The sequence below is a fragment of the Pezoporus wallicus genome, unplaced genomic scaffold, assembly GCF_028554395.1.
Source record: "Pezoporus wallicus isolate ANWC-B61680 ecotype Strahan unplaced genomic scaffold, APGP_CSIRO_Pwel_v1 scaffold_6885, whole genome shotgun sequence".
NCBI classification, from domain to species: domain Eukaryota; kingdom Metazoa; phylum Chordata; class Aves; order Psittaciformes; family Psittacidae; genus Pezoporus; species Pezoporus wallicus.
The window spans coordinates 3,700,713-3,715,792 of record NW_026638858.1 but is presented as its reverse complement, the minus strand read 5'-3'; the positions used below and the strand labels follow the sequence as shown (position 1 = coordinate 3,715,792).

The following is a 15,080-nucleotide window of genomic DNA, read 5'->3' as shown; positions in this document are numbered from 1 at the left end:
AAGTTTTTACAATGAGGGTGATGAAACATGAACAAGTTGCCCATAGAGGTGGTAGATGCCACATCCCTGGAAACATTCAAGGTCAGGCTAGACAGGACTCTGAGCAACCTGATGTAGTTGAAGATGTCTGTGCTCATTGCAGAGGGTCAGACTGGATAGTTTTCAGAGGTCCCCTCCAACCCAAACCATTCTAAGACTCTTGTGATAAATGTAATAAGGCTGTAGAGAAATAACTCCAGTTCCAACTCACTTTGCTGTGGCTTTTTGCTTATCTGAGGGAGGTACTGTGCATTTACACTGGGAAGTTGAAGCTTGCTCTAGAGGGGGTGGCAGTGGCAGGTGAATTCAGGAAGCTGTTTACCAGCAGTGCCTGCCGTGGTGCTTAAGACCTGTGTCTTGATTATGCTTGAGCAGGGATAGAGCCTGAAGAAAACGATGGCTTCCTAGTGTGCTTTTTCTTTGCAGGCGCTCTGTGTTTACAGAATGCAGCAGCGAATATAAACCTGTTCTGATAGCTTCCTACCATCAGAATGACTTCATGCTCCTAGTGCCACAGTTTGGCTCTTCTCCCCACTTATCCAGTGCACACACTGTAGTTTAATCAAATGCTTTCATAAGGTGTATTCTGTACTCATGTACTTCATTAAAAGGAGAAAATTACGGCAAAATGTGTTATCAAATATTGATTCACAAAATAATTTTTTACATAGTTAGTGTATTTCTGCATATCTTTTTTTCAGCTTTCTGCTTTCCTGAATCCAGCAGAGGATCAAGGCCAGCAAGAAGAGAGGGGTGGAAGAAGGCACTTACAGAAGATACAACATTTGCACTGGTGCTGTGAGCTGCTTTAGTGGTGAGAGGTCAGTGCAAGACCTTTGACCCATGTCTGCTATTGGCTTGGGGTGGATACTTGCACTCAGTAGTTGTGTTGGAGCTTTCCAACAGTAAAATTTAGAATTCCTTTCCTGGGAAGGCTTTACTGAATCACATTCTGAGCTGTGTGAGATGAGCTGGCAAGGTGATAAGCAGCTGGAGGCCTTTTCTGAAAATGTTCAGTGGGGTAGGTAAGTGGTGGTCATGGTAATATTTTGCTCTTACAGGAAGGGAACTTAGATCACGTTTTCAAAGGCTGGAAAGGTTGGAGTTGCCTTACTGGGGAATGAGGTCTTCACTCAGTTTGCTGAAGATAATAGGTTATTGGCCCACACCTACATTGCATATACCCAGGGAAGGGTGTCTGCCTTGTTTGCAAAGACCTACCTTAGGGCCAGGATTATCCAGCATAGCTGAGCCTTGCCCTCTAGGCCATCAGCATACCCACTGGGTGTGTGAGGTGGCTTTATTAGCAGGGGACTGACAATGTTGGGTTTGCAGCCCTTTGGAACTGTACTTTCATATCTGTGTAGGTGCAGCAAGATTTCCTGCAGCAAGTCTTTCTTGTGTGTGTTGGCAAAGATATTAGAAGTTACCTAACTTCTGGCATACAAGTTATCTGTGAGGTAGACATCACTGATGCAGTGGATACCAATTTTCTTGCTATCATTCAAAAATCAATGCTTAAAAGCAATGATGCTTTTAATGGCCTGGGAGCTATTTCATTTGTTTTGGCATTGTTTCTTCCCCATCCATCAAATGCTGCCTTAAGGCAGGTTGTACAGAAAAAGCCTGCAGGCCTGACTTTCTTTGCTGTTTAATTAAGTACTGTTACTGTTCAAGTTGAGACAAATGTACCAAGCAGTGCCTGTGATGACTAAACGATTGTCTATCCAGCAGGAGCATGCATGTGTACAGGCCATGTGCATTCTGAGCTGGGATGTGGGTATGTGCCTGTATGTGCCTTTGGGCCTGCAAATAAAAATACTGTTTTGGTCAGTGCAAGACCGTGGTCTGATCTGGGACAGTGGTCTGATGTGGGATAACCAGAGCTAGCCTTGGCATTGAGATTTTAGATGGCTCAGCACAACAAAACAGCTGTTAGCACAGTGCTTGTGTTCCCAGGTGCTCAGCATCCAAAACTGAAACTGAATTGCTCAACTTCTGGTGCATTCATGTTGTCTGGTTTGACATAAGGGTTCAGTGCAGTAGGATGAGAGCCCAGGAAAATCAGGCTATAGAATGGTTTAACTTTTGAATTGACCCCTGCCTTGCCTGGCAGTCATGCGTTGTGTGTTCTTACACTCCTGCAAGGTTGTGGCTTGCAGTCAGACAGGGCAGAATGAGTGTGAATTTTACTAACCCCAGAAGATGTTGTTCCAGTTGACTGGCTAAAGTAGCCTATACTGACAAGCACTTTTGAGGCAGTTGAAATTGTGTTGCTGGTAGGGCTCTTGCCAATACACCAATAACCTGGAGCTTGTCATGCCTTGCAGCTGGCATTATTCTGTTGGCAGGGGTTCTCTATGCAGATCCTTGTAACATCACTGGGTTTAGGGAAAGGTGAGGGTCCTGCACTGGGGAGACAGAGCAGAGGCAAGGGACACACTAAGGGACTTGCCTGAGTTCATGCAGAAAATCAGTGTCAGAGTGGAGATTTGGATTCATGTGCAAGTTCTGTCACACTGAGTTTGTCCTTGTTTTTTTTTCCTCTTTGTGCATTTAGAGTATGATTTCTCCTTGTTACTTACATTGCAACTAGGGGGGAATAGTAGTAGCCTGTTGTTAATTACTGGTGAATTAGGTAGGAATACTCTCCATTCTGTAGCAAAATTTCACAGCCTGTATCCAATGACCGCTTGCTTAAATATAACTTGCCCATGAGGCTACTGTCTATTGGACTGGACCAAGTGAACTTCATTACAGAAGTACTTTTGGTCTTCTAACTACTTTTTCAGTTAGCAAAGCACTTCCCATTATGAAGCTCATGTATAAGTAATATGTTGTTATGCATTTGTAAATACACCCATATGGCATATCTTGCCATTTTCTGTCTACTGGAGAGATAATTTGTAATTATCAATGTGATTCAGAATAGACCTTTGCCTCAGTGTTTTAAAATAGAGCATAAGCATGTGCGTTACTTAATGTTGCTGCTTCTTGTCTGGTTTCATGAGTGGCTTGTTTCATTTATGGAGGTCTGTTATAAAGATGACTGAAGCCAAGAGAACCTGGTCATGTCACTGAATTCAGGATGAGGCCCCACATATTCATCTTGGTGCTGTGGCACAGATCAACACCTCTGTGCTTTTTGGGACCATGAGGCTCAGAGCCCCAGGTCACCCTTAGCCTGTTGTGGCTCTCCCCTCCACAGCCTGGGCTCTCTGGGAGAGACATTTCACCAGGGTCTCCTGCTCTCACTTGCTGTCCCTGAAGACCGGTGTAGCTCCCTAAAGCCAGAGCCTGTCTTTGCAGGTGAGGGGAGGCAGCCCCACCCTGTGGGAGGCGAGAAGCACAAACACATGACTTCCAAAAAGAGGGTCTAGAGAGAGCTGCCTTTCCCTGAATAGCTCACTGGATGAGTCATTAAGCATGCAGAGGCAGCCAGTGCCACCAGCTCTGCTCGTGGCTAGGAAGGATAGATCAAAGAGGAGACAGCCGTGATTGCTTTCTGATTCATGGCCTGCCATCCCTGTGTGAATCACTGTGCTTTATAAATCTGCAGCTGTTGCCTGCCAGCTTTCTGGAAACAGACAGATCCTCTCGTCCTGGCAGTGAAGCCAAGCTGGCCTGAAAGACCAGTATGTGGTGCTCAGTGGAGCAGGACCTGCAGTCTTGACGGGAATCTCAGACTTTTTGCTATCTGAATGCAAGTACAGTCTCAGCTGTGTGTCTGCCCATTCCTCGCCCAGCATAAAATGCAGCTGTCTCGGTCTGGGATTTCTGAGCAGATCAGAAAGGGGGATAAGTTAGCATCCCTCGCTATGGCCTGGCACCTGCTCTGTGCTTATACGTGGAAATAACTGTGGTGGCTTCTTTATTTTTGTTTTGGTTTTTGTGTGTTTTTTTTGTTGTTGTTTTTTTGTTGTTGTTTTTGTTTTGCTTTGTTTTATGGTAGAGGATGTAATTTGAGGGGAAGGAGGAAAAAGGTTCCTGAAATCTTCTGCAGCAAGAGGGTAGCCAGGCCAAGCACAGTGAACATTGTTACCATCCCCTGGCTGTCGGTGATCTGAACCAGGGTCAGTTTCAGCAAACCTGTGGTGCATTTCCCTCTAAATGCAGCCCTGATGTTAGAAGGGGTGGGCAAAAAGCCAAGTACAGTCCTTAAAGGGTGTTACTGGAAGGCATCTCTCTGCTCTGGGCAGATGTACCTCTTCTAGGTTGTGCAGGCATTTGTGGCTGCAGGAGCCTGCCTTGCTGCTGCCGTGCCTGTTCTGTGGCTAAATGAAGCCTCTGGGAGCTGTAAATCTGTCGCCTTCCATGAGCGCTGCATTCACAGGGTGTCTTCTCATTGAGAATTTACAAGTCTCTTCAGTGCACACAGTGCCACCAGCATCCAGCCCTCCCCACTGCCCTGGGCCTTTTTGTGCTGCAACCTGGTAATTCATTTGAGCATTGCTGGAGGTTCTGATCTCTTCTGAAGATAACTTTGAAGGGTTATTCTCCTTGATATATGCCACCATCTCGGAGCTGCCCCTTTGGCAGTGAAATAGCCTTCTGCTGCCAACTGTTGTTGCCAGATGTTCTTCTAGAGAAAATGTTTTCTTGCAAAGTGGTGACTGGGAACGGGCATGGGTGGGACTGAAGCCTGTTCTCAGCCTTGTTTTCCCTGTTAGCTTCATTTATTAATTTCTGAAGCACAGGCATGGCTGAGGTTTTTGAGTGGTCTGGCATGAAGCAAAAGGAAACAGTTCCCTGCAAATAAAATACATTTATGCTGCAGAGTGGGTAGCTGCTGTTCCCAGCCTTATCCACCTGGCTGTAAAGCCAGATGTTAGCACTGTAGCAGCTAAGATAATATTGCCTGACCCAGCCTGATAGCCACTAGATGTACAGCCTGTGACGTGGGTTGCACTAGATGTACAGCCTGTGACATAGGGCTGCACTTGTTGCAGCCCTAGTGCTGAGAAACCTGCTCAAGAGTGTAGCAGGTCTGGTATGCTGCATGGGGACTGACCCACAATGAATTACCATTTGTTATGTATGTGCAGGAGAAATAAGCAAAGTGAAAAAGAAAATTAATGACTCCAACACATTGTTGGGGTTCAGAAAGGATAGGGCATTTGAGTGGATAACAAAAACATTCCCAGTTATGGTTGTAAAGATTAAAAATACCCAAAATGTATAGAGGGATCTATTTAAGGCAGTTGTTAACTAATGCCAGTGAGGAAAGTGTATTCTTTGGAGACAGATTATTCCATAAATGTTAAGGACCGAGGTTTCTGTTGCTGTCTTCAGAAACAGCAGTTACGGGCTGCAGTTAGGAGCCAGATACTTGGATTTTCTGGATGACAGGTCTGGGATTTCATTTGTTTCAGTTCAAATAGGGAGGGGTCAGCATTAACTATGCTGATGTTTCCTTACCATAACATGGATCATAATTCTTGGTTTTGACTTGACCACTCAAATGACAGTAGGTCTGATTCATTCACTGCAAGTATTGATCTGAAGTGAAATGAGTCTCCAGAAATGACAGCAGGATAGGGAGAGAAAAGGAGGATGAAGGCAGTACAGGAAGGCCACATGCTGGTGCCATCTGTCTTCCTTTCATATGTGTGAGGTCTCGCACTGTGTAGGTCACTCCCATGGATACAAGAGATTTTTATCTAAGCACGCACTGTCTAGCACTCCTGAAGTTAATTGAATGGCTTGCTCACTGTCTTACTTCAGGAAAAGGTCAGAAGTGTTAGTTCTTGCAGGAAGAGAGCGGTAATGCTGACCTTTTGGGAGAAGGGGTGTGATGAGTGATTCAGGCTTTTCTGATTCTTTTTTTTTTTTTTTTTTTTTTTTCCAGGAGCTTGCTGATCCAGGAAGATGCGTGAGTATACGGAAAAGAAGGAAACATGTGGAACCATCTGTCTCAAGTACCTGCTCTTCATCTTCAACTTCTTTTTCTGGGTAAGAAAATTCAGTCTATATTAGACACATGGAGATGGCACTTCAGTTTTGGTGTTGGGGCACAGAAATCTTGGGCTTGATGAAGTCCTTGGCAAAAAGAGGTTTCATCGTGTGGGGTGAAACCCCATCCCTTGGGCTTACCTGCCCAGCCTGCAGAAGTTATGGTGTAACATGGTAGTCTCTGTTGTTTCCAGGTCATGTTGCCAAGTATAGAAAATAACAGGGAACCTGAAAGCATGCTTTGTTTATTCACCTGGATTGCTTTTTTAGGGAGCCTGAGGACTCCACTGACTTGCCATTCCTCCTCACAAAATGGCAGAGGGAGTCCTGGCAGTGGAGTAGAACACCTAGAGCAAGGATAACAAACACCTTCTTGCAGCTGGGTCCACACTAGAACTTCCCAGAGTTGTCCTTTCCACCAGAAAGTTACCAGTAACAGAGAATTGTTTTTTCCTTTGCTTCCTGGGCCAGAGCTTCCAGGTCAGACCTTTAAGGAAAACTAACTGAATTTACTAGAAGCTGCATAAAACTCTCCAGAAACACCAGGCTTGCAAGGAGAGAAGGGACCTCTGGGGGTCTGGTTGGCTTCTTCTCCATGTTCATTTTCTGCAAGGGTTAGAGTTTAACTGGCCAGGATGGCTGCTTGACTGCTTTCTCCCCAGATGTGCACTCTAGGAAGCAGGTGTAGGGCATGGCTGTCATTGATCGGTAGCATTGCTCCCTCACATTCAGTACATTGAAAGCCTGCTGATGTGAAGCTGTTTCCCCTATAGCACCCCAGTAGATTTGATACTTTCTTCATAAGTTGCCCAGATAACAGCGTCACTACATTTGGGAAGGCTCAGGTGTGAATTGCTGTACACAGATAGATGCTTCAGATGACTTGTATCTAAGGCTGCCTGGGGTGCTAAGCTGGCTGCCTTGAAGCCCAGTCCCTCCCAGTGTACTGGGGCCTTCTCCCCATTCTGGTGAGACCTCTGGGAGTCCTTCCTTCAGTGTAGATAATCTCTGGCTCATTTTACGGAGCTGAAGCACATCGTGGCATCCCAGTCCAGTTGCTCTGGGAGATTAGGAAACTGAAGCATCAGATGTCCTTCATTTGGTTGCTTCTTTCTCTCTCTGCCCAGCTGGCTGGTGGGGCTGTGATGGCAGTAGGTGCCTGGACCCTAGCTGAGAAGAGTGACTACATCAGCCTGCTTTCCTCCAGCACGTATTCTGCAACGGCTTATATTCTGGTGGTGGCTGGGGTGGTTGTGATGGTTACTGGCATCCTTGGTTGCTGTGCCACCTTCAAAGAGCGTCGGAATTTGCTAAGAGTGGTAAGTTTCACTTGGTTGTTTTATTTTGGGGAGAATTCACCCCATTTTCTCTTGAAACATGCTGAGAGGGAGGGAAACATCTTGGTTGTGTTCTGTGCCAACCTTATTTGTCCTAGAGCAAATACCAGTAAGGCCTCCAGCTCCTAACAGCAGTACTGTCTGTGTCCTGGGGGACAGGCAGAGTATTTCCTTTCATCCACATAAAGAATGTGCTTACCACTGCATGGTTCGGAAGCACAAATTATAGTCATAATACTGGTATCTTGTGTAAGAATGTCTGTTTGAAACTATTCAAAACAAAATCTTGTGCCTTTTCTTTCTTCCTTCTTCCCTGTCCATCCCACATTCTCTTTGGGAAGAGCTGTAGCAAAACTGTCTGTTAATGACAGTGCGTTCAAGCCAAATGAACACACTTTTCCACTTGGCTGTCAAGAAGCAGAGTATTTCCCATGAGTATTTTCTTTAGTTGCAAAAAAAAACCCAAAACAACTTAGTTTTGCTTCCACAAAAAAGCCACACTGTTTTGCTAATCTGCTGCTGCTTTTATGCCATTCCCTGTGTTACTTCCTGGGCAAACTGCTTGCCCACCTACACTGAAGATTTTGACCAGCCCTAGGATTTCCTTTCTGCTTCCTCCCTCTAAATCTCCCTTTAAATCTCAGTGTAGCAGCAGATATTTTTAGTTTCGGGGCTAAAGTGAGCGCAGTGACTGAAGTAACTATCAGTGGCTCTTTACTTTCACAGTTAGAGAAAAAGGTACTTCAGTAACTCTTGATCAGCTCCTTCCTTTGCAAGTGTTCATTCACCCGACTGTCCTATTTCCCCTCTTTGGTTTGGATAGAGGAGCAGAAATAGGAGTCATGAGCAAGCTTGATGCTTGTACCACTGCTTTGAAAGCCTGGTAATCCATATGAAAGGAACAGTATAGCCAAGAAGGGAAAATAAAACACAGAGGAGGATGCAGTGGGTGTACTGCTGTTGCTTGTTCATTAGACTCCTGGTCTGTAGTGGTCTGTTTTGGCCTTGTTTCACTTACTCTCCATGCCAAAGAGATCTCCCTTTGTCTTTTTGCCTCAGCCAGAAGCTACAGATGAAAATCTGGTGGGGTTTTCTTTGCTATTCTGCCACACAAAATCAATAATTGTCTCTTGGGAAGAAAAGGTCACTTTGTCTCCTTACACCATGCATCCTTTTAGAGTGGCTGGTTGTGACAGGCCTATTGTCTTTTCTTGCTTGTGCTCTGCTTTGGCTGCTGGTGAGTAATCTGCACAAAAGGGCTGTGCTTGCCAGGGCTGGGTGAGACTGGGTGGGGGCCTTTGCCAGCTCTGAGCTCAGACAGTAATGTGACAGTTTCACAGTCAGTGCCTCAGGGTCTGTGTCAGCCTTCCCCAGTTTCAACCTGTACCAGAGGCCGACATAAATATGGGGGGGAACTCTGTAAGCAGCACTCTCTGCTCTCCCCAGTGCCTTTTTGGTGACAGCTTTGGGTGCTGTTTGTAAAATGTGTACCTGGTTTTTAGTTTGTTTTTCTGTTGAAGACTTGGGAAGCTGTGAGTTTTTTTGCTGCCTTTCTGAGTTTTATAGGCCCACTTCAAGGCTTTTAATAGTATTTAATGGCTCATCACTCACAGCTGTGCTACTTTTTGTATCATTGCTTATTTGCCTTCCCTGTCCCTCCTTAGCCAGGTCATGTGCTGAGGCTTGGGCAGTAAATGTGGAGTTTCTCTGGCTCTGTGAGCAGGCATGGCAGTGTATCTGGAGCCTGGCTGGCTGTGATGCTGCAGTCCAGTTCTTTACAAACACACAAACTACTATTATATTGCGCTTCAGTCAAGGTTCATGTTTTCATACACAGAAGTATGCAAGCAAGAGTCTTTGGGAAAGGACCCATCAAATAAAGACCTTGCACATAAAGAAAGAAGGTGACTTTCTTCAGGCTTGGCCTTTATGCTGCCGCTTCTAGTTAGCTGCTAGCTTAGACAGGGAGAAGGGAACATCCATTGGTTATGATTTCTGTTCTGGCTGCATTTCAGCCTGGAGCCATCTCACCGGAGTGAAATTGCTGACCTGTGAGTATAGGTGCTACATGTCTCTTCTTCAGGCAGTAGAAAGAGCACTCCAGAGAGTGATTTGGATAGTAGGTGGGTTGAAGCATTTTTGGGTTAATCACAGAAAACAAAGCTTGGTGCTTCACTCAAACTCTTGAAGGTGGATGGAAGAAACCTGAGCTATGCAGATCTTTAGGAGACATCAGATTGCCCTGACTCTGGCTGGGATCCAGAGTAAGAGTGAATTTTGCTCAGAACACGCCCAAGCATATGTCTGCTACAGGCCTTTGGGTGATCCCACATTTCTGACTTGTTCCGCAGCCTCTTGGGAAGTGAGTGGAGCATGTCCCTGCAGCTCCATGTCAGAGCAGGTCTACTCCTCCCAGAGCGAACCTCTAAGAAAGCCCTGCAACTCCTGATGAAGAGCAAGGGAAGCAGCCCTGTGCTCTGTGTGTGTCCAGAGTGAAATCCTCTGCTTCCCAATATCAGCACGATACTTGGAAGTAGCCCTGAGGGAGTGATGAGACAGAGATAAGGTTAATGATGCAGTGTATCAGCAGAGACGGATTAGATTCATGGGTGGCAGAGGCACTAACCTCCCTTAGAAAATTTCACAAGGGCCTTGTGACTCAAGTTTGTTAAGGTCTGCTGGGTACGTTTGTTTTTATCCACTGTAAGCCAGCACAATGAGCTGAGCTGTGGTGACACAGCTCAGCTCTACCTGAATGCCCCTGACATGATGACACAGAGCAGGGAAAAATAAAGTTTCCAGTTCATTGGTTGTTGTCAGCAACCTGCCACCCTCCTGCCCCCTCCTTGGCAGAGGAATGATGTCAGAACAGTTAGCGTATAACTAGGTCCCAACAAAAGAAAGCCAGCCTTTGTGTCAAGGCATGCTGATCATGCCCCCTTTCAACCTCCTGTGAGTGTGAGTGTTGGGACCAGCCTTCAGCTATCCCACACACACTCCACTGGGTGACTCATTCCCCTGGTATGAATGGGTACCTTGTACAGGCATCTGCAGAGATGGTCAGTGTTTGGCTGCGGGGGAGAGTGTGGGGTTGGGAGTAAATGCCTGAGATTGTGTGCTTAGATTAAAGCCCAGTCTGCAGATAAAACCCAGCTGTCCATCCTTAGCAGCTGCTGAATCCCAGCAGGGTGAAAGAGGAAGCCTGAGTGTTTGTGTCGTTTTACTTCTGCAAAGGGGCTTGGAAACACCTAGTGAAGGAGGATTCATAGTAGGAGCGTTACTGTTGTGCAACAGAAGGCGTCTGTGCTGTGTAGGTCAGCTTGCTGTATCCAGGCCTTTGCTGTCCTTCTTTGTGCCAAGGAGACAGTTTGATGTCCACTTACATTTGCAGGGATCTGTTTGCTTCATTCCTTGGGAACAGCTCTTTCCTAAAGTTGGGGTAAAAGAGAAAATGGGAACTATTCTGTTTATTCTGTCCTGGGGAGGTCACCTCTTACAGGAACTTAACATGAGGTTCTTGTTACGGCTGGGACTGATGTCTCTTCAGCTTTATCTGCAGAGAGATCAGTTTTACACCAGTCATAAAACAGCCTGGATCTGTAAAGCAACTGTCCATTGCTGATGAAGAGCAAGGCAGGGGCTGTGTTTCAGGACAGCAGTTCTCCCTAAAAATCTCTTTTACCCTAAGGAGGAAGTGCTGCATCACCCTCTGTCTTCAGGCCTGCCCAGTCCTTGAAATCTAGCACCCATGGTTTGGCTTTCCTCCCTATTTGTGTGTAGGAACAATACTCCCAAACAGTTTTCTGTACCGTCCATTTGATTTTCCTTCTGGTAAGCAGGGTACATGGCTTTTCATTTCACTGCCATTAAGCCCTTTTAAGAATTAGTCATGTTCTCCTCTTAATTCTCTAAGAGTTCTTCTTACATTGCTTTGAGATGCTGAGCTTTTCCCCCTAGATCCTAGTTCAGCAGAACATATAGTCACAGTCCCGAGTGTGTTAAAGTCCATCCACTTCGATAGTGCCCTTCAGCCTGTGGTTGAGCCCCACAGAAGTCTCTGGGAACATAAATCTATGGCTTATGCTTAGCTATATCCTTGCTATGTCCTTGGTGAAATGGGACCTTTGTTGCTTCAAATCATCATTATAATATACACTGCTTCTTAATAAATAGGTGAAATGCCTAAAAAATATCAAAACAAGCAAAAGTGTAATTTTTTAAAAAACATATTGATGTCAGAGTCAGATGTCTTCTATGATACTGAGTATAGTCATCAGGTTATCCAACAACCACTTTCTTTTGTCCAGTGATCTTATCTCAATTCCCTGCACTTTTCCATTTTCTGCATCGCTCTGGCTCTGTGAATTAAACTTAAGCTTGCTGCTGCTTGTCTTCAGTTATCCTGTGGTTAGTTTGTTTTTTTTTTTAACCTGTGGAATTGCTCCTTTCCTAGCTGTTGAGGTCTTAATCCCAGCCCCTGCCTTTGAATACTGCTGCAGAAAAGCATCAATGAGGACAATCATGCATTTTGCCAGTTAAGGAAAAGCTGGTTCTCAGCATCTCCTTATATCCTGTTTTAATGTTCTGATTTTCCCATTATTTTACAGTACTTCATATTGTTGCTGTGCATCTTCCTCCTGGAGATCATTGCTGGAATTCTGGCCTATATCTACTACCAACAGGTGAGTGGACTTAGAGACTCAAATCAGGGACAGAAGACAGCTGATTATCATCCCATTTCTTGAGCCAGAATTGGGCTTGGAGGCCTGGGACCAAGGGTTTGGTTGTGGTTCACCTTTTCTCCTGTTTGTACTCACTCCCCTCCTCATACAGAAGACCTTGGATTATTTACTGGTTTTGACAAAGTGGTGGTGGTTGCTGTAGAGAGGCTGCTCAGCTCTTTTCTGTGGTTCACCTTTGTGTCTGCTTTTCTGATGCTTTTCTGCAGAGCCTTATACAAGCCAATTTTTGACACTGTGTCTATTTAGGAACTCTCCTAAGGCCCTTCAAGGCATACTGCAAGCAGCTGAAATTATGTTAGTGCCACTTAGTATATTCAGGACATAGGAACAGTTCCTGCTGCATCCAGCAAACAAGATACTGTACTTTTGAACTGGCAGAGATAATGAATGGTCCAGCTGAGAGCTCCTTTCAGGTCAAGAAGTTTTCAAGATCTTTATTTAGTAGGCCAGCTGAGGGACTGGAGAACAGCACAGGCTCCCAGCAGCTGCAGTTCTAGCTCAGCACTTTTTGCAGTTGCAGAGACTTAAGTCATTGCTTTGTTTGTGAAGGGAATTTAACCACCAAGGCACAGACAACCTGCAGTGTCTGGAAACTGACTGGGAATGGTAATGACTTTGTGAAAAGCAGCTGGACATCCCATCTTGATGGCTTCAGTGCTGGGATTCTTTGCTGTTCCTTTTTCTTTTGGGCCTTCTGTGCTTGGCCTCTCTAAGATGAGCACTGGAAGTTTGTGAGGAGCCAAAGAGCTGCGCTGACTCCTGCCAGAAGGGATCAGTGATAGGGTGTGTGCCTATTTAACAGGGAAAGACCAATCCTGGAAGGCATGGTGAGAAACCAGGGTCTGTCCATCCATCTGTGCAAAGGCAAGAGGGTCATATATGACAGTGGATGAAGATAAGCTGATCCTTAGATTGAAATAAGGGACAGCATATTTACAGCTGTACCCTTGAGTGCTTTAGATCACTTGGGGGCATCTCTGATCAATAACTGCACTTCCCTTTGCTCTCTTGCTGATGAATCCCCCTTCTTTCTTGGTTGCAGGCTGCTTGCTCTATTTGCCTCCATTTTTATTTCCGTCCTTGCTTTGGCCTCTAAGGCTTATGCATGTGTATCTAAACTATTTTTTATGTTATCTCTGTGCCATGCTGCAGTTCTTCCCTGTGAGCCCGCAGGTAATGGCTTTTCTCCCAAGTAACAATTCTGCTAATGGACTCTCCTCTTTGTTTGCCTGTGCCTTCCAGCTGCTGAACCCTTTCCTTTGTTTTTATTACACTAAGTCATTTGCACTTCTGTAGAGCTTCCCAGTCCAGAATCTCAAAGCACTTTGCAAATATTACTAAATGAAGCCTCATGTCATCTCTGTGAGGTAGGTGTTGTCCCCATTTGACACACGGGGTTGGAAAAAACAGTGTTTTAAAGGGAGAATAAACTGCAGACTGTATTCTGCACAGTTCAGCATAACCAGGTGCTTGACTTCTCTCATTTACTACTTTGTAGAATAAAAGGTAGAGGCTACACGCCTGTTCCATTCATTGGCCCCGTCTAAAATGCATATTGATGTTACTTACTGGTATAGAAAACTTAGAATTTCACAGGTGTTGGACTAAAGCAGTATTGCTGTATGAACCAGGATGACAAAAGAGATGTGGCTCTTTGGCACTTTTTGGCTGTCACCAGGATGGGTGAGAAGAATTCAGCTACGTTAAAAGAGCCTACACAGGAATAAATGTCTGAATCCAGTCACCTGAACATGCCAGTGGTTTATGGTGATGTTTTCAGAAATTTTGTACTTGCAAAATAAGACTTTGTCTCTCTTATCAAGAAAGGCCTTGCAGTAGTTTTGCAATTGCACACTTGATTCCCTCCTGTAGCATCCTTTTTGATGCTGATACAAGAGCTATTCAGACTATAGAGCTTCAGTCCAGCATGCCCAGGACTTCTTCCTGCTTCTGGACAGAGTCATTTGGTTTTTAGTATTCTGTCACACAGGCTTCAGAGAGTGAAGACTGCACATGGTCTCATAGGCATATTCATATTTAAGCAGGCAGTTTTGTACTCTGTTTTGATGCAGGCATGGTTTGGCAACCTTATATATTCAAGGTTAAGAACCACATGGTGATGTGTAATATAGGCTGAAATTTGTCCTGAGGCACTTCCTTCCAGTTATTAAAATGGAGGCATAATCTGTAATCGCTTGGAAATAAGCCTGTCCAGTACAACCTTGGAGGATGATCTTGTAGGAAGCTGTAGCTTCCACTAGGCTCTGCTTTCCTGTTGGAGCAAAGGCAACAAAATGTATGCAGGGCTCTGGGTTGCTGTGAGGGGCGAGTTTGCCTTGTGATTTTATCCCACTTATCTCTTCCATTCAGCTGAGCATGGAACTGAAGCAAAATTTGAAGAACACCATGACCCAGAAGTACCGGAAGGAGGGAGAAGAAAGTGTTACCAGTGCAGTAGACAAATTGCAGCAGGAAGTAGGTATCTTTAGAAGCAGGGAGAATTAATTGCAGGGCTTAAAATCAAACATGCAAAAGGCATTGTGGACTCTTGACATCCAACATACAAGCGTTTCTTCTGTATGCTGCTGCTTCTGACCCAAACGAGGTTGGGTGGGTGCAAGGCTTGGGCCATGCAACTGACAGAATTGCATGGTGTGACCTCTGAATTTTGATGCTCAGTAGCACTGAGGAAACAACATCTGAATTGCTCCCAGAGTGAACTGGAGCTGCCAAGACACTTTGACAGCTGTTTCTCCTTCCCACTTCAAACCTTAGAGAAATTGCTGACATTTTTCATTAAGCTACTCAGTACCCTAGAGACCAAGATGTAATGAAAGAAGAGCATTCCTGCTGTTGCTAATTTGCCTGGTTCAGATTAGGGCTGTTGCAGTTCTGACAGGCTTTCCCACAGTAGTGCACAGGCACTTTCAAAGCATGGGGCCTACTATACACATACTGCGATAGCAGGTGCATTTGTACTGGATCTACTCATTAGTTGTAATACTAACTG

General features: G+C 45.2%; 2 protein-coding genes across 4 annotated transcripts in view; both read left to right on the top strand.

Annotated features, from left to right (window-relative positions):
- RPLP2 (ribosomal protein lateral stalk subunit P2) overlaps nucleotides 1–15,080 on the top strand; it is a 142,270-nt gene that overhangs the window by 107,390 nt on the left and 19,800 nt on the right. The gene's annotated exons all lie outside the window — the stretch shown is intronic.
- CD151 (CD151 molecule (Raph blood group)) overlaps nucleotides 1–15,080 on the top strand; it is a 33,305-nt gene that overhangs the window by 14,117 nt on the left and 4,108 nt on the right. For 2 of the 3 annotated variants that reach the window (XM_057412795.1, XM_057412796.1), the window contains exons 2-6: nucleotides 741–850; nucleotides 5,891–5,991; nucleotides 7,119–7,310; nucleotides 11,936–12,010; nucleotides 14,441–14,545. In XM_057412795.1, coding sequence (XP_057268778.1) covers nucleotides 5,908–5,991; nucleotides 7,119–7,310; nucleotides 11,936–12,010; nucleotides 14,441–14,545 — 456 coding nt within the window. In that variant the 5' untranslated portion in view covers nucleotides 741–850; nucleotides 5,891–5,907. The remainder of the gene's footprint in view (nucleotides 1–740; nucleotides 851–5,890; nucleotides 5,992–7,118; nucleotides 7,311–11,935; nucleotides 12,011–14,440; nucleotides 14,546–15,080) is intronic. The other variant, XM_057412797.1, reaches the window with a different exon arrangement.